The following is a 26,806-nucleotide window of genomic DNA, read 5'->3' as shown; positions in this document are numbered from 1 at the left end:
GACAAAGTGAAACGCAGAGAGCTGCAGTGTTTTTATTTTACGGGGCTCACAGTAGTGTAGTGTTACTGTTTCAACTCAGTATGAATTACTTGAGATAGCACAGTCTTCTGCTTAATAAACATACCACACACACATTTGGAGTTCCAGTGGGCTTTTATTGAGATAAATTAACAAAAATCAAGATTTTACCAACCATCTTTCCTTATCAACTCAGCAGAGACTTGGGTCTATATATGCACATACAACATAACACATCCCAACAACAACAACAAAAAAAGTCCCACTGGAACACTTGCCAATTAACAGAAAGCCAATTTCCCCTTTCCCCAAATGTTTTCAAAACTTTTGAGTCCCCGCTGTTCACATCTCAGTGGAATTGGTCCCTTGTGGCTAGGGACAATGAAATTCTACCCCACCTTTTTTCTTTCTGAAAAAATTTTTTTCAGGTTTTTAGTTTTCAAAAAAAGGGATGTCACTTTGTTTTCTCCAGGCACCCCTCCCCCTCAACCATTGATTAAAATACAGTAGGTCTGTATCTTAACAACCCAATCCTACCCCTCACCCATGCCCAGTATTGTGTATTGGAGAATTTAAATACACCTCTTGTTAGAATCTGTCAGCTATGGAGGGGCAGAGTCCAGGTGCCTAGCTAGCTTCCCTCTGACCTCATGAACTGTTATAAACTTTGGACCCTTAACTCTTTACCCCAAAGATGAGTTTTTACATCAGGAGAGTAGATTTTCTTTGGGAGTTTTTAAAGAACTATCTTTAAGAATATACAGTAGAACCATAAACTCACGCAAGTCCATGTAAGTTTACCAAAAAGTTGACTGACTTCAGCTCCCACAAGGCCAATAATTTTGACAAAGATATTTTGCCAAAAGATGATTCTACAATAACAATTTTTAAGGTACATAGAACAGTGAAAAAAGTGGCAAATTAAAACAACATGGCTTAATTCCCAAGAATTTATTTCATCTTTTTGTTACTCATCTATAGGGTCAGGAGTGTGGCTCAAGGCAGTTTTTGATGAGGTTATGGGCTTTCGAAGTATTTGTAAATCCTTAGTGCAAGACACCCTCCCTTTTGGGGCACAGTCACCTCCCTCCCACCCCTATTAAAACAATAAAAATAAATAAACTGAGTGATCAGAATGAGATGTTTTGATTCCAACAATTTACACTCAAGCTTTGTGCTGAGCGGTCTGGTTCTAACCCAAGCATGATGGTATCCAACACAAAGCACACAGCAGAGGAAAGATGCTCCCATCTCATTCTGAAGACAAATATCGATAACCAATTGCCTCCCCCCACCCCCAGCCTTTGGGGTCAACCCTTATGGTGCAGGGACAACTTGAAAATAATTGAGACATTTTTAGGTTTCCCTCTCCCTTATTTCTTCCCATGGAACATCATTTTGGAATTTATTCCATTCCTAAGGGAAAGGCAAGAAAGTTCCTCCATCAGTATGGAAAAAGATAAAATAAAATAGGCCCAGAGGCAACAAGGTGTGTAACAGTCCATAACCCATTACACAACTATACAACCACAGGCTAAACCATGGGTTGGACATTATTTAAATACTGAAAACGATAGTTTTCATCCAAATGAACCACTGGAAAAAATGTTAGCATTGAAAATAAACACCCAATACTGGAAGAACATGAAAATTTCCAATAGTAACAAATGCTTATTGTTAGGGGGATTTAAAAAGAGACTAGGCTTTGACCTAGTTCTTAGAGCATCTTTCCATTTAACAATTCCTATTCCAAGAGTCAAGCACCAAAACTGGACAGCTGCCTGTACAAGACTGTGTCCAATATTGGTGTCCCAACAGTTTAAGTGCCACTCCTCATCAGAGGCTGTACTTCAGTAATACTTTCAAATCTGTGCTTTAAGGACCCACAGGCATGTGGCACCAAGCAGACACAGTCTTGAGGATGGCAAAGAGGACTGTGCTGTTTATAGTCACCCACATTCTCTAGCAAGACACAAAACTGCATTTATGAGCTTTTTTTTTTAAAAAATAATGATCCCTCTTATCTTGCCAGAGGTGCAGGAGAAAAGCACTGCATCAGTACTAGGGTGAGGTGTTTTTTTTTTTTTTTTTTTTGGTCAGAAGTTGATGCCTTTTAAATCCCCTCCCCCCAATCCCTTCCTGGAAAAAAAATTACTTCTTTAATTAGGACTTGCATTTAGTAGCCAACACTGGCCGGATACCAAATAAACGAGCTTATTCTTGAGTTTGTACTGTGCAGCTCTCGCTAGTTTTTAAGGAGTTGGGGCTATGTCTGATCAGGAGGCATCTGCAGGATCTTGATCCTCAAGATATTCTGGGTGAGTCACAAAGTTTTTGTTTAGAACAAGACGGTAAAAACTGCAACTATGAATAACTGATTTCTTTATCCAGATGAGTCAAACATAAAAGCATTTGCAGGACTCTAATATTTCAGGGTTTTGAAAACAATATGGAAATCAAATTTTTAAACATTCTTATTTTGCCTTTTTTTAAAAAAAACCTTAGATGCCTCCTGATTGACCTAGTATACTTGGGTTAGAAGGGAATTAAAAACATTTAAAAAAAAGTTCACTGGTTTTGATTCAGCTCACTCCTTTTGCCTGGAGATCAGGCCAAACATCAAGCATGTTGGGAGGGGCACAATTTAATGCAACACTATTGACTGTAAAGCATTTGCCAGCAATTTACAATGCAAAATGACAAATAATTCTGGTCACAAAGCTAGAGGATAGCAAGCAGCTTTCTGCAGCATGAAAGTTAACAGTTCTCAGGGGTTGTCCATTCCTCAAGTTTATGTATCAAGGTGGGCAGAAGGCAACACACTTGTACAGTACAGGTGACCCACAGAAATTAAGCCCCAGAACCGCTAATTTTAACCAAAGCTGGTAACTGGCTAATATTGTGAAATACAAATCCATGCTCTATACATACACTGCCACTCAACTGAATTCCCACACTGCAAGGCAGATTAATCTCTGTCTGTCCCCTTTCGTAAGCTTGAAGTTTCAAACTTTTAAAAAGGGGGAAGAAGCAAAATCAGAGAGAGCCTCTCAAAAATAACACCATGAATTAAAAGTTTTGGAACTTTCTTGCACCCTCTGACAGGCCTCCTCTGAAGGTACTACATGAGAGATAGTGTGGCAGCAAACAGTGAAGACATCTGGGGCCCTTTTCCACCATAGGGTTCCCAGAGACGTCTGCTCTCTATAGTAGGAGGCCAAAGCACTTTTTAGAATTTAGTGTTGCAGAAAACTGAGCCCCTCTCATCTTTAGCTGCTCCCATAATCACTCTAATCCCCTTAATCCCAGCAACCTTCATCAAAAAAAAATAGATATATATATATGTGTGTGTATATATATATATGTATATGTGTGTGTATATATATATATATATATACCCAGAAAAAAACTTATTTACAAAGTTTATACAAGTATACAACACCCAATTTTCTATGGGACACATTTTGTCACAGAGGAAAGAGGGTCAAGGCTGATATGTCTACACATCAAGTGCCATAACTGCTAATGGAGGCGTATGTAAACCAGTCTTTAGTGTTCTGCTATAGAGCACAAAGGCTTGTCATATGGCTCCTGCAATGATATAGACTGCTCTTTCCTTTGGGGAGCAATGATGTTGCATCTACTCAGCCCAGAAAAAATTTTTACTTGGGAGTTTCTTTTTAAATACATGTATTTACAGTGCGGATGAACTGCAGTTGCATTATCAACTCCTCCACTTAAAGAAAAAGAAAATGGTATCTAACATTACTAATATGTTTCATCTTCCAGCCCTGGGCTTGAGTATTGGATAGAAAAAGAAGAGAGAGACTCCAACTTGAAACCAAAATGGAAGAAAAAATTTTAAAGAGAAAAAAGAAAAGAAATTATTACTGTTGACTTCTTGGGCTGTGTTTAAAAGATGATATTCTGAATGGTCTCATAGCATAAGGCACTTCGCACAAATAAGTAATAAGCTCTCCAGGCTTAAAAAACAGATGAGTAATTAGGGAGAAGTTGAAATGCACTCAAGAACCAGCTGTTTTGAGAATTCTGAAATCGTAGACAAGCTTGTATGTTCATCAAGATTCTTCTCTTTTTAAGGTTTCTTCCCTTCTCTTCTTTTCCTCCTTCCTTGTCCCCCTTCTTCCCCAGAAAACATTTAAAAAAACCCAGCAGTTAGTGCAACTAATGTTCAGTCAGCACACAGTGCAAACAAGTGGAACAAAAAAGGTAAACTCCTTCTTTTCAGTTTTTGCTCTTCACCAGTTAAAAAAAGAAAAAAATGTCTGAGCTCTTTTAAGTCTTCATAGTTCCAAAATAAAAGATGAAAAACCCACAAAGAGAAGAGCATCCCCCCAAAATGATGTGTCACAGATCCAAACAAGCCTTCTTTAGTTTGTCAAAGCCTAAAGAAAGAAGAAACCTAAAATTAACACCTTTGAAGGCAATCTGAATTATAGTATATAGGTTTTCATAATCCCCATCCCCAACGTTCTCTCTTTAATAGCTTCTACTGAGCTTTTGCCTATTGTACAAATCTACACAGGATTAAAAATTTTTTGCTAGGCATTCTAGAGACAGAATGAGAGGCTGAAAATTCTGGTAACAGCTAGCAGTCATCCACAACACTTAAGTCAGTATTTTTTTAACCTTACATAAAACTTAATAAATAGCCTGCCAATACACTAGCAAACACTGGCTAGTTTTATGTTTGGCTGAGGATTTTGTTTGACATTTAAACTTTTTTCTAAAAATAAAAAGAATAATTTGAGGCAGGTAAAACGTTCATTCCTAATTTGGAAACCATCATCCCTCAAATTAAATTAGATTTTCCTTAGAAAAAAACTCCAAAAATAGACACTTTATGTTGAGCTTTGTTCTGAGCATGTCTAGCTGGGCCTGAGTGTCACCAAAACATGAAATGAGAGGGAGGTGCAGGAAACCAGAATGGAGGGCATTTAAAAAAGTGTTGTTATAGTTACCCTCATAACCTGATCACACATTTAGCAATAAGGTATTACAGGTAATTTAACCCGACTTATTGAGGTACCCATTAGAAATTAAGAGTGAATTCCAAGAGAGATGACATGATAAAAGAAAATATTTTCACATTCAAAAATTGCTGAAAATGATTCTCTTTGCTTTATTTTTGAAGTTTGAATTTGTCTTAGTACTGCTCACATATCACATCACTTTGAGTTGCATTCAACAACAGTGTGGATTCTTCTGCCCTGGCTGGTACAGTTCAGTGGATTGAGCACTGGCCTGGATTGCAGGCCAGGTCCCAGTAGGGGCCACTTGAGAGGCAACCACACACTGATGTTTTTCTCTTTTTCTCTCTCCCTTCCCCTCTGTCTAAAAATAAATAAATAAAATAGGAAAGGAAAGGGAAAAGGAGAAAGGAGGAGAAAGGAAAAAGAGAAAGGAAAGGGAGAGAGAAAGAAAAGAAAGAAAGAACAGTATGTATTCTTCTCTAATGAGACATACCACAACTGCACCCAAGAGATACTCTGTTTTATTGTCATTTATGCCAGCAAGTGTTTTACCCTCCACTGCTATTAGGTATGGTGGGGACATCAAATTTCCCCCACAAAAGACGATTTTGATTTCTTTCAACATTATGCTCACTTAGCTACATTGTAAGGTACGCACATGCTTGTTATGGTTTATCATCTTCTACAGGTTCACTGTGGTATTCTGCCACATATAAGCTCTTGTCAATGTTGCTTGGAATAGGTTTAATTTCTGTTCCCAGCTGCTCCTCAATACTTTTCAGGTTGAAACGATCATCATATGTGATCAAGTTGATGGCTAAGCCAAGATGACCAAAGCGACCTAACAAAAAATATTTTTAATTAATATAAAAAGTAGTTAAATATGAGAATCAATATGCATGTGCAAGTCTGCAAGTGTCAAAAACCACAGAAGACTCATGTTTTTGTTCAGTGCCATTCTGGATATACAAAACCACTTTTTCTAGTCTCCTCAAATTCACGTTATTTCAGGTTATAGCCCAAACTAGTCTACTCTACTTTACCTTTTTCAAATGACAATATGAATGTTTGTGTCAAAAGTTGCCAAAACCAAGAGACTGTATTCAGGACTTGGGAATAGGTTAGGCTGTTATTTACACAGGAAATAGCAAAAGGACTTTAAAAATAGTTTTTTAAGAAGTTGCCAAAATACACATACTAAACAGTAGTTTGTTATTGATTGTACCACCTAATGAAAAAAAGTTAAATTCTCCTTTGTGAATTTTATCTCAAATTACGCATATGGTAGTTAACGTTTCTGAGTAAGTGTTCCAGAAGAACCAGAAATTAGCCTTAAATACCAAACAACTAAATTAGTTTTAACTCACTATTCTCATTGATACCATAGTCTATGTCATAGAAAAACATAATTTAATAAATAAACTTCTCAAAAAACTTCCACAAAGAACATCTCTTTTCCTCACCTGATCTTCCAATACGATGGAGATAGGTCTCTGCCAGCTTTGGGAAGTCAAAGTTTATTACCACATTCACAGCTTGTATATCAATACCTCGGGTAAACAAATCTTAAAAACAAAAACAAACCCCCCCATTAGATCTTTTAATTTTTTAGCATTTAAGCAATTTTAAGCATCTTGGTACCATAATAACTACTATTTAACAGATATTTCTAGTATAACCTAAATTAATTTACCTTTTTTGGTAATTCAAATACATTTACAGATTACTGGTATTACCTTTCATGCATTATTATCATAAATAACAATCTGTTCATAAGTTACCTTTGCCCAGCTCTGTAAGGAAGTTTTAGAAGATGGTCTATGGTAATTGGAAACAGGTAGATACCAGGATAACTGGTAAGCTCGTAAGTGAATCTCAGAAATGACCAGGAATTTATTTTCATTAGTCTGTGTTCTAGTATTTAAGATTAAATAGCAAATTATCTTAAAAAATAGTTTGTTCTGTAATACTGAGTATTTCAAAAAGGGAGATACTGTATTTTGGTGTGCATACTGACTGTGCACTGTTGGCGGCGGCGGGGGGGGGGGGGGGGGTTTGGCCCAAGTTTTTGAGGGAAGAATAAGGATGCACATTATACATGGGTATAATAATCCTGTGTATAACGTGCACAAAATGTGAGCGTGCATTATACATGGCAGAATACCATAATACACTAGCAGTAATTATGTTTAGAATTCATTCATCCTATTCTGCTAAATTATTTATAATAGGTCTGAGGTGAGCTAATATGCAAAGCCATCCCTTTTAATCTTTTCTAGTCTCACAATTACCACAATAATTTAGACTCTGAAAACTAAATAGAAACAGGCTAATAACTAGGTTTCCCTGCCTCTATCAGCTCCACACTCCAACAAAATAATCCATGATGGTCAGAATAGTATTTCTAAAATACTGCTCTGAATTTCTAACTCATTAAATTGACAATGAGTTATCAATTCTCAATGAGTTATCAATGAGTTATCAAATTTTATCAACTTCAGATAAAATTTAAAATTGACATTCAAGGTCCTTTTGTCTGTATTTTGCTTTTAACATACTTTTCTGACACATCTCCTCAAACCTCTCTCTACCAAACTCATCCTTCTTTGAACATACGTTAGCCTTCTATGGATCACTTTTTACACCAGTCCCCTAAATTAAATTTATCTAGCTTATAAAAGCCAGTTAAAATTCCACCTGTTCTCAGATAACCTCAGCTAGTTACTTCCCTCTCCTATGAAAATTTAAGCCTACTTACTACAGTTGACCCTTGAATAATACTGAAGGGAAGGTGGGTCCAGGGGCACTCACTTCCCCTGCACAGCTGAAAAATCTGTGAATAACTTGACTTCCTCCAAATTTAACTACCTATACAGCCTACTACTGACCAGATGCCTTACTGATAACATAAGTAATTGATTACCACATATTTTATATATGTTTTATATATTGTGTTCTTAAAATATTTTTACCTTAACATTTTCTTTAGATTTAAATTTCAATATATATTTACTGTACTTATTGAAAAATAAACTGCATGTAAGTGGATCCATGCAGTTCAAATCCATGTTAAGGGTCAACAGTGTACATATCTCACATTTGCAAATTACCTTTATTCCCTTATAGATCCAGCTCAAGACTTGTTTTTGCAAATAAAGTTTGGCTGCTTCATGGCCACACCCATTTGTTTAAGCACTGTCTAAGGGTGCTTTTGAGTTAGAATGGCAGAGCTGAGTACCTCATACCAGAGACTGCATGTTGTACGAAGTCTAAAATATTTACTATCTGTCATTCTACAGAAAAAGTGTGCAGGCCCTGCCTTAGACTCTTAATATTGTTTACCTTTTTTATCACAGATTAAACTATTGCTCACTGAAGAAAGGGGTGGGTGGTACTCTGCATGTATTTATTTATACATTTAATACATGTTATTCAGTACTTAATGATATATTGTTGATCTGTAAAATCAGATAGGAAAAAGCACTAACATTTCAAAACCTTATGAGGGCAACCTTGTAAGTAATTATTAAAAATAAAGTCCATTAGCCACAATAATTCAAATCAGCGTATTAAGTACTATAAACACAATGAACTTTTTTGGGAAAACAAAACAAAACAAAAAAAATTTCTCATTCAAATAGGGAACTGTGCCCTGGCTGGTATGGCTCAGTGGGTTGAGTAACTGGCCTGCAAACAGAAAGAGCACTGGTTCGATTCCCAGGCAGAGCACATGCCTGGGTTACAGGCCAGGTCTCCAGCTGGGTGTGTACGAGAGGCAACTAATCGATGTTTCTCTCCCTCTCTTTCTTCCTTCCTTCCCCTCTGTCTAGAAATGAATAAATCTAAATCTAAAACAAAACCAAAACCAACAACAAAAAATAAACTAAAACAAACAAAAAAACCCACACCAAGTAGGGAACTGCTTAATAGCAAATGACACCTTCTCCTTGCCTATACATTTTCAATTTGCTTAACAATTCTAAACAATTCCCTAATTAATTATTTCCTCATGTAGGTTATAGGCTCCCCAGATTTTTAATTGTGGTAAAATACACATCACATAAAGTAGGGGAGGAGCATATAGTTTTGCAGCACCTAGCTAAGTACCTGGCAAAGAATAAGTTATTGGTTGAATATCAGTGAATATTTTTTGAATAACCTACAACGAATATTTGTCCAGAATTCAGTTTAAAGCATCCCCATTTTACAGTTTTAAAAAGGCATAAAAGAAAAGGGTAAGTTGCTGAAAACCTTATTAGAGGTAAACAAAGACAGGACTTAGACCCTAATCTTAAAACTCAGTACTCTAGTATTCTTTCCACTAAATCAAATATTTTATATTTTGAACACTTCAATATATTTAAAAGTCAAAGGTGTTGATAAATGCAAATATAAATGTGTTAATTCAGCTATATTAACTGTTTTTCAGATGTGAGGCAGAGAAACAAGATAAACAGAAAGGTGTACAAGAAATTTGACAGTCCTTTTTTTGATTCTTGTAACTTAACAAATTTAATATTCTACTAAAAAATTTTTGGAGTTTATTTCTATAGCAGTATTTTCTTTTAATCCTCACCTGAGGACATTTTTCCATTGCTTCTAGAAAGAGAAAAAGGGAGAGAGAAAAACACTGGTCAGTTGCCTCCCATATGCACCCAGATTGGGGGGATCATACGCACCAGGACAGGGGATCAAACCCACAACCTAGGTATGTGCCTTGATTGGGAATTCAACCTGATGCCTTTTGGTTACAGGATGATAACCAACTGAGCCACAATTGGCCAGGGAAGCAGACTTTTTGTTTTGTTTTTTTAAGAATTTTATTATTTTTTTAAGAATTTGTTTGTTTGTTTGTTTTTAAGAATTTTATTTATTTTTGGAGATGGGGAAGGGAGGGAGAAAGAGAGGGAAACATTGATCTGTGAGATACACTGATTGGTTGCCTCTGGCATGCCCCAAGCTGGGGACATGGCCTACAACCCAGGCATGTGCCCTGACTGAACCAAGACCTTTTGGTTTGCAGGCTGGCATTCAATTGACTGAGCCACACCGTCCAGGGCAGTTTTTAAAAATACAAATTTTGAGCCCCCGCCAGTGTGTCTCTGTTGGTTGGAGCATCATCACATAACAGGAAGGTAATGGATTTGATTCCCAGTCCGGGCACATGCCTAGTTGGTCCCTGGTTGCGTACAATAGGCAATCCATGTCCTCAGGTGAGAATTTAAAAAATAATATAATAAAAATAAAATACAAATTTTGAAATATGCTACATCTTGATCTAGGTGTTGGTTACATGTGTGTATATAACATGTAAAAATTCTAATAATATATATGATTCACTTATCTATGTGTGTATGCCTCAATAATTAAAAAAAAAAGTCTAGGTTGTTCTCTCCATCTAGAAGACTGTTAACTTCACACCAATACTAGGATTATATTCCCAGTGTTAAGATGGGAGGAAACTGAATCCATTTGCTTTGTCTGAATGTCCACCTGCCTCACCAGTGTTATTCTTCATGTAGTAAAATACAATAAAAGTGAGATTAGTTTGCTTCTGGCAAAAAAAATTAAAAGGCCATAACAATTTCTAAAACACAGATGGTTTCATAACATGATTAATTTTGCATATGCAATATATAATTTACTCCTGTATGCTTGCTGAAACTATTCAGAAAACACAAACTCCAAATTGGTTTAAAAGGTAAGAAAGATATGAGTGCCAGAACAAGTCTTCTACAGTTTCAGGTATAGAACCTAATTTTGGGAGTTCTCAACTTTAGGAATTCTAGAAGTGGTAAGTTGGGTGAGCTAGGCCACATGTCACAGGCTCCTGCTGCATACCACGGAGAAAGAAAGCAAAGCAGAAAGAGAGGAAAAAACATTCATTACAAGAAATAGGAAATACTTACCAGTGCAAACAAGATTGCGGCATAAGCCATTTCGGAAATCATGAAAGACACGATTTCGATGTTCCTAGGAATAAAGCAATGTATTTGATTTGATTTGAAGTCATACACATGGCCCCAAATTCCCATTATTTCTTCTATACAAAATTTGTTTACACAAATGAGACAAGCCAATTCAATACACAGAAATTATAGAAATAAAAGGTTAAAAAACCCCTCCATAAATTGGTTTCCCATGGGAATTTTTAAGCAACTTAATACCTATCTGTGCATATCTATACGTAGCATTTATTTTAACTCTTAAAGGTATTTGTTTTTTGCTGGAATGCATTTTAAGTAACAATTTTCACTATGTTTCAGTATTTGTACACTTTAAAAAATGTTTCAAACAGAGGATGCCAAAAGTTTGGCTTGACCAAAACACCTACCCATTTTATCTTTTTAGTAATTATATACAAAAGCTAAAAAAGAACTACTTTCCAATTTAAAGACAAAAATAAAAACATATACAATGACTCGAGGAGAAGTGATAAATCTAGCATCTGGCAAAGTGGCTTAACTTTTCAGTGCAACATTCTTCCACTTTAAAATATTTTATCAGCTTAATACATTCATTTCCTGTGATAATGGTATCTGATCCATGACATTAAGCTTCTTTGAAAACCAAATGTGAGTTGACTCGTTTAAGTTCTTAACCTGGTAAGTCTACAGAGAAACTGCTTTCTCTTCATGAAATTTCAGTTAGAGTTAGTACATACACAAAAAATGTCTAGTTATGGTTTTGATTTTATTTTTTGTTAAATCAAGTTCAGAAATTTAGAGATTCTATCCTTTTCTTCTGAAGAAAAATCATTTGGTTGAGAAGGTACATAGATACATTAAAAATACACAGCAGTGTTGTCCAGTAGAACCTTTTGCTATAATGGAAATATTCTGTATCAGTACTGAACAAAACTGTAGCTGCTAGTGACATGTAATGTGGCACCTGTAATGTAGTTAATGTGACTGAGAACCTAAAGTTTAAATTTTATTTAATTTCAACTCATTTAAATTGTCACATGTGGCTAGAGGTTATTTTATTAAATAGTGCAAACCTAGAGATTACCTGGGGAAAGAAGGGAATAAAGTCTCACATTTGTATCATGCTTGACAGTTTATGAACATTTGTACATTGTCTTAATCTTCCTTGTGTGATGAGTATGTATTATTACCTTTATTTCATAGTCAGAAAACTGAACCTCTGAGAAGTTAAAATGAAGGGTCCTTTGACTACTAAGGAATAATTTCTTAAACTCAGGGAGGGCATCTGGAGGAACACTAAAACAAAATCCGATAAATACTTAGAAGGTTTTATAAAAATCTGCCCAAATTCTAGTTTTACACTCACCTGCCTCATTTTAGCATGGATATAGAAGCAAGAATAACCCAGTTGAGAAATCTTCTTGGCTAGCAATTCAACTCGCTGAGAGGAGTTACAGAAAATGATCGACTGGTTTATCTGAAGCTGAGCACAAGGGGGAAATAAAACCCTTTATTTACTTTTGCACATCTTGAAAATACTGACTGGCAAACAAATGTTAAAACCATGGTCTATGACTTAGCATCTTATGATATAAGAGATGCAAAACTGTAAAAACTATTAATAGCTGCAGAAAATAATTTGTAAGTTTTATTGACAAGTATACTTCATAAAGACACATGATTGCCAGCAAGAGTAAAATACAGCCAATTATCATCATCTGTGATAGTTATAGTCTATAAGGTTGCTGCAAACACTAAATTAGTGAATACAGAATCACTGCTCCTAGAAGAAATACAGGGTAGTTCCTGCCAGCTGCTGGTCATAAATTTTTCATCAATGAATTAGTAAGACAAGCTTGTTTTATGTGTATTACTATTTAAAGACACCTTATTTACTCATGGCCAACAGCACCATAACTTGTGCCTATTATACAAAGTCCATCTAACACACATTTTCTCTGCAAGGCACATCAGTCCTCTTATACTTAGGTGCACTAAACATCACTTTAGTACCCTGACTGGCGTGGCTCGGTGGACTGAGTGCTGCCTTCGAATCAAAGGATCACAGGTTCAATTCCCAGTCAGGGTACATGCCTGGGTTGCAGGCCAGGTCCCCAGTAAGGGGCACTCGAGGCAACCACACATTGATGTTTCTCTCTTTCTCTCTCCCTCCCTGTCTCTCTAAAAATAAATAAAACACAAAAACATCACTTTAGCACTACGCTTAGGGGTCGTTAAAAGTAAAAAATGAAAAAAGGTACAAAAAAGAAAAAAAAAAAAGTGACATTCAATAGGCCATATTGGATATGATATGAGAGCTGAAACAAGAGGACAGTATTACCTTGTTTGACTTCAGCTGGGAATATGCAAAATGACTCAAAATTTTCATTGTGTTATGCATGCCCACAAATGACCTCAAAAGCACACAAGTATTGATTTTGTGGCTATAAATAAATTTTGGTAAGTTGGCAAATTTGCAAATACCGAATCTGCAAATAATGAGGACTATAATTACTGTAAACAATGAGCATCAATTGTAATTAGGATCAAACTATTTTAGAATTAAATTAAAAAGTGCCTGTGACTTGTCAATTATACCCTACCAACTTCAGCGCAACTGAAACTGACTTTTAGGAAAAGCTAAGTCCTTTTCTCTCTTTTTTTTAAACATTTAAAGTGGTGGGAAAATTGATACAATGGTCTGGCTACCTTCTGAATGCTCCCCAACTGGGGACCAAACCTGCAAACCAGGCACATACCCTGACCAGGAATCAAACCAGCAACGCTTCAGTTTGTGGGACTATGCTCAACCAACTGAGCCACACCAGCTGGGGCTAGAACAGTTTTACTGGGGTTAAGTAATGGATAATGTTCAGCAACTGAAGCCTATTATTTACCCTGGAGAAAAGTGTGTTCAGGCAGTGTACTTTTTGGCGCTCAGTTACATATGCGTAGTACTGGGTTACTCCCTTCAAAGTTAGTTCCTCCATCAGGTTAATCTCATAGGGTTTCTGCAAATGGGAATTCTGGGAGAGAGAGAGAGAAAAAAAAAAAGAAGAGTCTTGTTCTTAAGTGAAAAACATATAAACTCAAAATATATCCTATACATCTTCCTGATAAACTCTTGCTTTAGGGGATGCAGTTCTCTTCAAAGCAAGTCCACAAAATTTGTCATGGAAGAAATAAATTATAATTAAATTAAAGATCTAACATTCAGATACATAGCTAAGTTACTATTTTGTACTTTGTATATAGGATTATGCTATATCAGCCTGACACCAAAAACTAAGTATACAATGAAGACTTGAATCATATTACTATCACTGCTTTAAAACAAATCAGTTAATTTACGCACAACGAACCTTAACTAATCAGCTGAAGAAAAAGTCAAAAAGCCAAAAACTTGAAATAATCATCCCAAGTACACACTGATAAGATAAATGATGGATAAAGGTATACTCATGGGCAACAGGTTGGCACTACTTCCAAGTACGTTTGTCTTATACTCACCATGAACTTCTGTACACTAAGTGGGAAAGTAGCGGAATATAATAAAATCTGTCTGTTTTTAGGTAGCGTGAGAATAATATCCTCCATTATCTGCACAAAATCCTGTGACAGCAACTTATCTGCCTGTAATACAAAGAGAATTTTTAAAACAAGTAATGTCAAGGTTTTTGGTTAATATGGCTTCATCCAATAAGAATGTTCATGGAATATTCCTAGTTGTAAACATTAAGTTCTCTACAACACTGCATAATTCAATGGCACCAAGACACATGCTGAGTGATTCAGAAAGGGAAAAGGACTCTAATGCCCATCTTTAGGGGTGGAGGTAGGGGACTCCTAGACAGATATAATCCTTGTTCCCGTAACAAAATTTTAATGTGATTTCCATTGAAGAGGCAGTGTGGTGCAGTGGTTAAAAGCACTGATACAGGCTGCAGAGTCAAATTACCTGGATTGAAATCTTGTCTCCTTCACATATTAGCTATGTTGGGAGCTATATAGCTATGTTGCTTAACCAATCAACACTTCAGATTCCGTAATTTTAAAATTAGGATGTATACACACTATAGTAACTACTTTATAGGATACTTACCTTAAAGGGTTGTTGCAAAAATTAAATTAAAAAAAGAACATATGAAGTACTTAGTGTTAGTACATAGTGACTAATATATTATCTCTCATTACTAAAAAAACAAAGAACAAACTCTGATCTGAATTAGACCGTGATCAACCTGATCCAGGTATCTAAAACATAGACCAATCAAGGCAAGTAACTTTATTTCAAAATATTAACACTGACACTACTGTAGATATAAAGCGCCACAAGAGCCCAAAGGTAGAGCTGAGTAAGTACTTAAAAGGCAGTCATGTGGTAAGATAATACGTATAACAGAGACTGAAAAACCAAACAACACTAAGTCATATATGCTAAATGAGGAGTTACAGATATTACATGCTTTTAAAGATGTATCACTGAATGGAAAGAGAATTAACTTGGTTTGAGGTTACTCAACAGCTTCTCTGCTTGGAAAACAAAAAACCCCAAATTACCTTGTGTCCCCAAGACAGGCACAAGGTGGAACTATTCCTATAAATTCCTATCATCTAGTGCCCCTTGTTTTCATGTAAATTACATTTTTACTCTAAAGCTCTTTAAGGTATAGTTTTAACAAAAAAATACATATTCAATTGTAATTTTTTTCCATCTACACAAGAGTATATAAAGATCACACTTCCTGTAAAATGTTTTGTAAGCGAATTAGTACAAACTGACAAAGGCCATGTTTATTAGAAAGTCATAAAACACATAGAACCTTTGCTTCAGTTACTGACAGTAACAAAGCTCAGAATACTACAGAATAATATCTTTCCAAATAAAAGGACATTACCTCATCCAATACTATCATCTGGACATGATCAACCTTTGCTACTCCTTTCTTGATAAGATCCAAGATTCTCCCAGGGGTAGCGATTACCACATGCACTACACAAGATTAGAAAACACATTCTCATTAATTTTAGCTTGGGCCAAAAAGGTGTAGTAAAAGTTTGTATACATATATAAACTTTTTAAAATATGTTATTTTATCAGAAATATTGTATAGGTAGGAATTCAGTAGTCCTCCTTATCTAATTTTACTTTCCATGGTAAATGCAGTATGAAAATGTTAAATGGAAAATTCCAGAAATAAGCAATTCATATGCTTTAAATCACATGTCATTCTGAGTAGTGTCATGAAAACTCCCACCCTCCCACAATATCCTGCCCAGAATGTAAATTATCCCTTTGTCTAATGTATCTGCTACCCACCTGTTACATTACTTAGCTGTCATGTAGGTTGTCAGATTGCTGTACCTCAGTGCTTGTGTACATTTATTTTATTGGGTTGGCCAAAACATGTTTGGTTTCTTCCCTAAGGTGGTCCTAACTAGAGCTTGGGTATCTTTAACTTCATTTAAAACAATTGTTAGATTGTACTGTGACAGCTATCATATTAGTGTACATATCTAAAAAAATATCAAAATTGGTGAATTTTTGTGTAGCCATTTTAATACTGAAGATGGGAGAAAATACTTAACATTTTCATTATATTATGCATTATTATTTCAAGAAAGGTAAAAACACAATTGAAACTCAAAAAAAAAAAAAAAAAAAAGATTTATGCAGTGTATGGAGAAGGTAATGTAATTGATGGAATGTGTCAAAAGTGGTCTGTGAGCCCTGGCTGGCGTAGCTCAGTGGATTGAGCGCGGCCTGCGAACCAAAGTGTCACAGGTTCCATTCCCAGCCAGGGTACATGCCTGGGTTGCAGGATATAACCCCCAGCAACTGCACATTGATATCTCTCTCTCTCTCTCTCTCTCCCTCCCTCCCCCTTCCCTCTCTAAAAATAAATAAATAAAATAAAATAAAAATAAATAAAATCTAAAAAACAAAACAAAACAAAACAAAACAAAAAAGTGGTCTGTGAAGTTCATGTTAGAGATTTCTACCTAGACGATGCTCCACAGTTGGGTAGACCAGTTGAAGTTAATAGTGATCAAATAAGAGACATTAACTGAGAACAATCAACGCTGTACAATGTGGGGGATAGCTGACATAGTCAAAATATCCAAATCAATAAAGTTATTGGTGAAAATGAAAATTATCTTTTATTTTATGGGGGGGGGGGGGCCCAAACAAACAAAAAAATAAAACAAAGCACTAAATGAACTTTTTAACCAACTTAATTAAATGGCCCAAAGCGCAAGAGTGGCAATTTGGGTATGCCCAAGTGCTTCTCCCGGTGAAAAAGTAGAAATGCTTCCTTTAAGTGAAAAGGTGAACATTCTTGACAGAAGAAAAAAAACTGTATGCTGAGTTTGCTAAGATCTAAGACAAGAACCAACCTTCTACCTGTGAAATTGTGGGGGAAAAATTGTGCTAATTTTGCTACTGCACCTCAACATGAGTAAGTTATGGACTCAGTGTATATAAATGCTTAGTTAAGATGGAAAAGGCATTAAATCTGGGGTGGTAGATGTGAACAGAGAGGAGCCACATTCTATAACACATTCTCCTATAATTGTTCCAATTTATTATTAGTTTTTGTTAATAAATGCCTAATTTATAAATTTATCATAAATGTATATACATATACGGAAACAAACATAATATATATATAGGGTTCAGTACTATCCTAAATTTCAGGCATCCAAGGGGAAGTGCAGGGCTGTCTTAGCATATATTCCTCAAAAGTAAGGGAGGACTGTAGCACAAAGAGGCAAAGATGTGCTTCAAGATATGGATTTCCATTGCATCTTAGGTTGGCTAAGAGAATACTTGTTTTTTTTCACCTATACAATGGGGTGAGCTTCAGCTTCTCAAATTGCCTGCTCCAAATGAAGGGCATATTTTCCTGTCTTAGGACAATCCTAATGAATAACGAAAGGCATACCAGGCTTCTGATATATATAGAGACTGCCTCTTGACTAAAGTAATGGTCTTCACAAGATCATTATTAAGAATCAAAGGAGCTAATAATTTTAAATAATTGTGCAATATGAAGAATTTTATAATTAATGACAATTATGAAATTCTGACTAAAAGTCTATATATAATTTTATATTAAGTATATCTCATTCTTGCTGTTTTATCTTTTTTCACACAATAATGTTATCATGGAGAACTCCTCATAAAAATTAATACAGATAAGCTTCATTCTTTAATGATTGTGGGGAATTCCATTCAGACTATCTTCTATGTTTAGGTTGTTACAGGTTTTCACTACTATGCAACCACACAGTAGTAAACAACCTCAGATTTGTCTAATCATTTCTTCAGGGAAGAATCTTGAAAATGCATTTATAATTTTGAAATATAATGCCAACTTATCTTACACCCCTATGCTACAAGACAATTATGCCACAAACTCACATTATTGAATACTGATATTTTTTTGGTCTCACCAATCAGAAAGGCACAGAGCAATCTGCTGTTTCTATTTACATTTTCTTGCATGAAACTCATCTTCTTTACTCATTTTTCTACTACAATGTTTCTGTTCCTCATTAATTCTTAAAAAACAATTTTTAATAAGTTATTGTAAGGAAACACCCATGTGTGAAATTACAGTTGTGAACTAGGCCACCTTATATAAGTTATTTCCTACCTGTATCATCAAGCCTCATTATGTCATCCCGTAAATTGGTTCCTCCTGTGGTTGCCATCACTTTGGCTCCTCCCATGTGTTTGCTGACCTGGATGCAAATCTGACTGACCTGTAGAGCAAGTTCTCTTGTAGGAACAATCACCATTGCTGGAAAATACCAAGCAATGGGGGGTTGGGGGGGGGGGGGGAGAGAAATAACATATTTTAAGAGTTTAAGTCTTGTACTATTCTTAGTTCCAAAACGTTAAAGGATTCTTTGAGTTGGCAACTTGCTGAAGGTTTATCAATTTAGTGTTTCAGTACAAAACTCACTAAACATTCAAATACGAAACTCTTGCTGCCCAGGTTGATTTACATCATATAAAAGTATGCAAAGTGAAGACTGGAGAATGATAATTATAGCTCACAAACGCTGAGGATTTAAGAAAATGCTTTAGAAGTGAAAACTAAACTCTATTAGCTTACTCTGGGTACAATTATGGAAATTTGTTTCTTCCCTACTGCCTAAGCTCTTAAAATTCTAAAACCACATGGCTTAAAAAAAAAGTTCAGGTTTCTATAAGAATCTTGCAGACATACAAGTTGTTACAGAAACAATTCAGTTCCACAGGTTTTTTTTTTCTATTTTATGTTTATTTTGTTCATTAGATTTCACATATAAGTGAAATCACAGTAGTTTTTAAGTAGTAACATGAGGTAATTGAACTTCTCATGCTCTTAGTTTTCCTATCTATAAAGCAGTAACTCACTTTGCTTATCTCACTGGAATATTGTCAAAACTGTGTAATATGTAAAAATATTTTGAAAACTACCAATCTCTTTAAAGAGCTATGAAAAGAAAGGGTAAATACTGATTCCAGATTATGTAAATTCTAACAAAAGGTAATTATCTTCTATTAATACATAGCTACAAGATTTAAACTATCATTTTTAGTTTAAACAGCTAACCTTGTATATTGTCCTTCTTCAGGTCTAGCCGTTCAAGTAAGGGAATGAGGTAGGCACCACTCTTGCCTGTTCCATTTTTTGCTCTAGCTAAAATATCCCTACCAGATAAAGCAATGGGAATGCTCTCCTCCTAAAAGAGATAAGACAATGCAAATTACTTGTGAATAAAAACAGCACATAAACAAATTCTTCTCTAAAATACACTGAAGGAATACCTCTTTGGTACTGCTTCAAAGTGCCTTACACTTGCATTTTACAAGAGTAAGTAAAGACCAAGTAAATTAGCAGGATAAATCAACATCACCTTCATTATCAATCGATTATTTACCAAAACTGTTTGTGGAATACATTTTATGTTGTATCCCAATGTAATAAAAACTGTACATGTTGAGTGTGTATGTGTGAGAGTGTATATGGCCAAGGAAGCTGAGCATCTACAACAAGAGAACAAAGAAAGGAGGAACATAGGCTGACACATAAACAGAGTGAAAAAAAGCAGAAGTTATTTCACAATTAAAAATTGGAAGAAAAAATTACACAAAAACAAAACAAAGATTATATATGATATTTTAAGATTAGTAAGCCAATTTTACAATGAAAAATTGTAGCTTGGACAACTTATCCTTGCACAAAGCAGGAACAGGCTGAAAAAGTTTAACTTCAGGTCCTATTTGATATTTAAATGGCTGCCTCACAGCCAACTTCTCTGTCCTAAAATGTGCTTAGAGACTCAATTTTAAGTTATCTCAATCCATGGACACATCACTGAAGGTGACTCTCATTTTAATATTTAAATTATTCTGTCATGTGTGTTTTGTAGAAGACAAATTTCCTATTACCCATATTTTTTGGACCATAAGACGCACCTGTGCTTTAGAGAATAGAAAAAAATTTGAAGCAAAAAGTGTGGTAAAATATTTAATAACATAATATTTCACCAATATAAACGTTAACAGAACTTAACAGCAGCATTAACAACCATTATTCCTCCCAAATGGGGGGGACGGGGCGGGGGGGTGGACTACCTTATAGTCCGAAAATATGGTAACTCAGGACAAATTTCCCAGACAACAGCAAAGAATGAGGAAATAAATTAGAAAAGAGATTTATAATCACTGTAGTAACTAGTTCTTTCTATGCCTAAGCTAATGACCAGAAATAATCTCCCCAGCACCTTAAAAATTTCTATTGCAAAAACATCTAAGTCATAAACCCTGGCTGGTGAGGCTCATTGGACTGAGCGCTAGGCCTGTGAACCAAAGGGATGCCAGTTCGATCCCCAGGCACATGCCTGGGTTGCGGAACATGTCCCCAGTAAGGGGGAATGTGAGAGGCAACCACACATTGATGTTTCTCTCCCTTCCCCATTTCTAAAAAAAGAAATAAATAAGAATCTTAAAAACAAACAAAAAACAAGTTATAAGTATAATGATTTCTATTTTCCACCATGACACTCATTCTATCATACCTAGAACCCCAATCACAGGGGTGAGATGGTTTCCATGTGATCAGAATAACACAGTTGCCAGAACTGTGAAAATGGTCCAATGACAATACTGTTATCTTGTTCCTATAACCAGCATTAAACAGTCTACTTGTTACGTTAAAGCAAGTCAAAGAAGAAAACCTTGACTTTGACCACCTGGTCTGAATCCCTTCCCTCCAACTCTGAGTCAACTGCCAATTGTTGAGGTGGAGATCCATTATCCCATATCTCCGTCGGTTCATTCTCTTCAATGATTTTTAAACAGGCTGCCTATAGTTCTGCGGTGCATGGAGACAAGAGGCCAAATGGTCTCCCCATGAGTCTTCTAATGATTTTTCTGAGCCAGGTCCTTTAAAACTATACACTTTTCAATTAAGTGAGGCAGGTAGAATTAATTTGAGACTATTCTCACTCACATTTTGGGTATGTCTTTTGATTTAATTTGAGGCCGCTGACTTCTATTCCTCTACTCTCTTTGACAGGGTTTATGCCCTACAGAAACTGTTTAAGGATAAGGCTTTTTAACAAAGTAAGTAATCTAGTCTCTAAGTTAAAATATACTCATATTTTGCCCTGTATTATGGCCATCATGATTAGTCTGGAAATTCAGTGCATCACACTGTCTCTTAGGAGACTAGGTAATGAAGCAAGAAAATTCAAGTCTGGCTCAGACAGCTTTGAAACCCAAGAGGAAATCTGGGAAACTGCCAAGGGAAAGAAAAAAAGAAAGGAAGCTAAAAAATTCTTTAAATGCTGACTGTATGCAAGGTACTCTGCTAGGTAGTTACCTTATGTTATTCATTTCCGTTCAAGTTGGTACTTTTTGTTTTACAACTGACAAAAAGAATCCTCAGAGAATAATTGTTTTGCCCAAGGTCACAAAACAGGAAATGCTAGAACCAAAATTTAAACTTGGGTCTGCAGATAACAACATGTAAGTGAGGATGTGGAGAAATTGGAACCCTCATACACTTCTGGGGGGGTGTATAGCCACTTTGGAAAACAGCCTGGTGGCTTCTAAAAAGGTTAAAGATTATTACCATAAGAACCAGCAATTCCACTCCCAGATATATATACCCCTAAAATGAAAACATTTATCTTTACGCCAAATTTGTTCATGAATGTTCATGGCAGCATTATTCCTAATAGCTAACAGCGGAAACAACCCCACCAACTGATGAATGGATAATCCAAATGTGGTATAGCCATACAATAAAATAATATTCAACAATAAAAAGAAATGAATTATGGATACATTACAACATGGATGACTCCTAAAAAATATTCTAAGTCAAACAAGTTAGTCATAAGAGACAGTATATAATTCCATTCATATGAAATGTCCAGAACAGTCAAATCCATAGACAGAATGTAAATTAGTGGTTGCTTAGGACTAGGGTAAAATGAGGAGGGCCTGCTAAAGTTCTTTATGTGGTTAAGAAAATGTTCTAAAATTGACCATAGCACAAATGTGAATATACAAAAACCAATAAATTATATACTTTAAATGTATGAATTGCACGATACATGATTTATATTTTAATATAACCCATCGACCCCACAAACTTAGGTTTGATCACAGCACAATCATGCTACCAGAGCTCTTTAAGTCCATGTTCCATGTTTTGGTTACCTTAGTATCCACTCCCTTTTCTTAGAAGCACCCTAACTTCTTTCTGAGGAATTACATCCCCCCCACCTCAATGTATCAATAGTCTAGCCAACCTCCTCAGGCAAATGATAGACAATGACTAAACCCAGGCCAGCTGAATGCTCTCTTCTCAGAATTCAAATTATCATAGCACATCCTGTTAACAATTCAGCTTCCTAAACCCTTCAGAGCTTTCTCAGTTCTTGGCCAATTAATTCCAAGTGTGCTCCTCCAGACCTCTCCTTAACCTTGTTCATGAACTCCCGATATTCTTCTAATAAATTTCCTTTTGTTTAAGTTAGCCCAAATTGGTTTCTGTTGCATATAAGAATGGCATAGCTTTCAATTGCCTAGTACTAAGGGGCACTTTACACAAGTATGGTACCTGAAAAAGCTTGAAATTGCCCAACTAGCTGCTTTTAGAGCAGCTGCTGCTCTTAGACTTTCAAGGGCCAGGTGGGTTTATGAACCTAAATTTCAGGGGGGAAAATGAGCACTGTGAAGGAGATAGCAGTGGTTGTCAAATACCCACTGCTACCTAGCAAAAAAGAAAAAGATAATAATTTCAACAATATCTAACTTAAAAGAACACATCCAATTTTACCACGGTTATCAATGGAAAAATGCATTTAAAGGTTTTTTTTTGAGAATTTAGAAAAAAATTCTTTTAGTCATAGTAAGTCCATGTTAGAAGAATGATTTACAAAAAGATTAAGAATGTTATAATTCCTAACTATAAATAATAAACTATTAACCCTTATTAGACTCGGTTGGCAAAATAATTTCAGATTCTTGGTCTGATATGGAATTGAGTCAACAACAGTAAGAAACTTCCATGTTTCTTTCTATAATGGACTGCCTGCCATTTTATCACCTTATCTAAAATTTCTTCAAAGGCTGTGTCTAGAGTCTAGAAGCAGCAAAACCGCCACCTCAATCATCTATCTCAAAGTTAATATAAGGTTTCACAATGTTAAGCAAAATAACACAGCAAGTTCTCATGCCCTCCACAGTCTGTGTTTCTATATTAAGATGTCTTTACAATGGCACAGTTATACAGCTGGGCATGTAGAAATAGAGTCACAGATGGTGAACCAAAGAAAGATGTGTGGGAACAATCTGTAGTATACCTGGTTCCAGCCTATCAGTGTAAAATCTTCCTTTGCAAGGATATCATTTTAAGGGCCTCACTCTCCAATAACCTTATAGCCAAAATGCAACTACATTCCATGTCTTAAAAGAGATTCAAGCCCTGGCTGGCATAGCTCAGTGGATTGAGCTCGGGCTGCGAACCAAAGTGTCGCAGGTTCGATTCCCAGTCAGGGTACATGCCTGGGTTGCAGGCCACGGCCCCCAGCAACCGCACATTGATGTTTTTATCTCTCTCGTTCTCCCTCTCTTTCTCCCTCTCTAAAAAGAAATAAATAAAATCTTAAAAAAAAGAGAGAGAGATTCAAATGAAGATGACACCCATTTGATCAAGAAGGCTTTTATCAGGAGGAAAAAATTCCTGTAAAACAATACTTTTGGGGGGGGGGGGGGACAAAAAAAAGAGAAAAGGTAGAGACTTCTGGCAAAGATGGAGGTATATGTAGACACACTGTGCCTCCTCGCACAACCAAAAGAACAACAATTTAAAAACAAACAAACAAAAAAACCAACCAGAATTGACAGAAAATCGAACTGTATAGAAGTCCAACAACCAAGGAGTTAAAAGAAGAAACATTCATCCAGACTGGGAGGAGGGGTGGAGACAGGCAGCAGGGGCAGAAAGGGCTCATTGCAAAAGCGGTGGCTGGCAGCCGAGGCAGTGGATTGTGGACGGGGTGGCCACACATTGGAGCACAGATAAACCAGGCGAAACTAGGGAGTGGGACAGGCTGCACAACCCAGGGTCCCAGCAAGGGGAAATGAAGCCTCAAACCACTGACTGAAACACCTGTGGGGGTTCAGGTGCTGGGAGAAACTCCCAGCCTTACAGGAGGGTTTGTTGGAGAGACCCACAGGGTCCTAGAACATACATAAGCCAACCCACACGGAATCAGCACCAGAAGGGCCCACTCTGCTTGTGGGAAGCAGGGGAAGTGACTGAAATGCAGCAGAGAGTGGAGCAAGTGGCATTGTCCCCTCTCCCACCCCTCCTCCACATACAGCATCACAACCAAGCCACTGGGTTGCCCTGCCCTGGTGAACACCTAAGGCTCCGCCCCTCATACATAACAGGTGAGACAACACACACACACAAAATGGCCCAAACAGAAGAACAGATCAAAGCTCCACAGCAAATACAACCAAGCAACCAAGAGACAGCCAACCTGTCAGACTCTCAGTTCAAAACACTGGTAATTAGGATGCTCACAGAATTGGCTGAATTTGGTCGCACATTAGATGAAAAAAATGAAGGCTACATTAATTAAAATAAAGGAAAATGTACAGGGAGCCAACAGTGATGGGAAGGAAACTGGAACTCATATCAAAGGTGTGGACCAGAAGGAAGGAAGAAACAACCAAACAGAAAAGAATGAAGAAATAAGAATGCAAAAAAAAGAAATGAGGAGAGGCTTATGAACCTCCAGGACATTCTTAAATGTTTCAACATCCAAATTACAGGGGTGCCAGAAGGAGAAGAGGAAGAGCAACACATGGAAAAGTTATTTAAACAAATAATAAAGGAGAACTTCCCCAATCTGGCAAAGGAAATAGACTTCCAGGAAGTCCTGGAAGCTCAGAGAGTCCCAAAGAAGTAGGACCAAAGGAAGAACACACCAAGGCACACCATTATTACATTACCCAAGATTAAAGATAAGGAGAGAATCTTAAAAGCAGCAAGACAAAATGAGAGAGTTACCTACAAAGGAGTTCCCATCAGACTGTCAGCTGATTTCTCAAAAGAGACCTTGCAGGCAAGAAGGGGCTGGAAATAAGTATTCCAAGTCATGAAAGACAAGGACCTACATCCAAGATTGCTCTATCCAGACAAGCTTTCATTTAGAATGGAATGGCAGATAAAGTCAAGTTAAGAGTTCATCATCACCAAGCCCTTATTGTGTGAAATGTTAAAGGGACTTATCTAAGAAAAAGATAAAAAAAATATGAACAGGAAAATGACAACAAACTCAGTTATTAACAATGACACCTAAAACAAAAAAAAAAACTAAGCAAATAACTAGAACAGAATCACAGAAATGGGGATCACATGGAGGGTTATCAGTGGGGGAGGGGGAGGGAGGGAGAAAGGTACAGAGAATAAGTAGCATAAATGGTAGGTAGAAAATAGACAGGAGGAGGGTTAAGAATCGTATAGGAAATGTGGAAGCCAAAGAACTTATATGTATGATCAATGGACATGAACTCAAGGGGGGGAATGTGGATGGGAGGGGGTGTGGAGGGAAATAAAAGGGGGGGGAAATGAGACAACTGTAATAGCATAATCAATAAAAAATATATATATATATATATAAAGACTTTTCATTCCCACAGAACTACATTGTAGAAAAGTAGTTCCTAAATATTTTTAATATCTACATTTACATTACCTATCTGATGACATATAAGGGGGAACCCCCGATATTCCCCAAAATTTTATTAAAAATTGTGTCCTTATTCTTACATGTTTAAACTTCAGTCACTTTCAAAGTACTCTCCAGCTGATGCAATATACCTATGAGATGTTTTTTCCACTGCTCTAAATAGTTTTTGAACGTGTCAATTTGATGCCTTTTAGTGCTTCTGCCCTTTTTTTCCCACCTCTTCCATGTTAGCAAAACCCTTCCCTTTGAGGACTTTTTTCATGGGGGGTGGGGTGGGGGGAGTCATTTTGGGTGAGATCGAGTGAATAGGGAGGGGGGGACGTGGGGGTCATATTGTTTTGGGTCAAAAACTGCTGAACATCCAGCACAGTGTGGGCAGGTGTGCTCATAAATCACCCATCCTGAAATGGGCAAACATGTGCAATGAGACTTCAAAAAAAAAAAAAAATCACTGAAGATGAATGCAGCCTCTCACAACAATGCCAGCTAGTACACTGATATAGATGAGTCCCTAACACACTCACCTAGTGGGAGAAGTCTGTACTACAAGGAGCCCATCCTCCAGAAGATAATTCCATTTTGGGGGGATCC

At 36.5% G+C, this 26,806-nt stretch overlaps 1 protein-coding gene across 6 annotated transcripts in view; it reads right to left on the bottom strand.

The window, feature by feature from the left end:
• Positions 1 to 425: 425 nt before the first annotated feature.
• DDX6 (DEAD-box helicase 6) overlaps positions 426 to 26,806 on the bottom strand; it is a 36,671-nt gene continuing 10,290 nt past the window's right edge. For 3 of the 6 annotated variants that reach the window (XM_028516967.2, XM_028516968.2, XM_036028446.1), the window contains exons 5-14: positions 19,549 to 19,678; positions 18,601 to 18,747; positions 15,838 to 15,932; positions 14,450 to 14,572; positions 13,837 to 13,965; positions 12,306 to 12,422; positions 10,922 to 10,985; positions 6,476 to 6,577; positions 5,671 to 5,853; positions 426 to 4,424 (exon numbers count right to left, since the gene is read on the bottom strand). In XM_028516967.2, coding sequence (XP_028372768.1) covers positions 5,678 to 5,853; positions 6,476 to 6,577; positions 10,922 to 10,985; positions 12,306 to 12,422; positions 13,837 to 13,965; positions 14,450 to 14,572; positions 15,838 to 15,932; positions 18,601 to 18,747; positions 19,549 to 19,678 — 1,083 coding nt within the window. In that variant the 3' untranslated portion in view covers positions 426 to 4,424; positions 5,671 to 5,677. The remainder of the gene's footprint in view (positions 4,425 to 5,670; positions 5,854 to 6,475; positions 6,578 to 10,921; positions 10,986 to 12,305; positions 12,423 to 13,836; positions 13,966 to 14,449; positions 14,573 to 15,837; positions 15,933 to 18,600; positions 18,748 to 19,548; positions 19,679 to 26,806) is intronic. The other 3 variants (XM_028516970.2, XM_028516971.2, XM_036028447.1) reach the window with 1 other exon arrangement.

The sequence above is a fragment of the Phyllostomus discolor genome, chromosome 6, assembly GCF_004126475.2.
Source record: "Phyllostomus discolor isolate MPI-MPIP mPhyDis1 chromosome 6, mPhyDis1.pri.v3, whole genome shotgun sequence".
In the NCBI taxonomy this organism is placed as follows: Eukaryota; Metazoa; Chordata; class Mammalia; order Chiroptera; family Phyllostomidae; genus Phyllostomus; species Phyllostomus discolor.
This window is presented reverse-complemented; position numbering and strand designations above follow the sequence as displayed.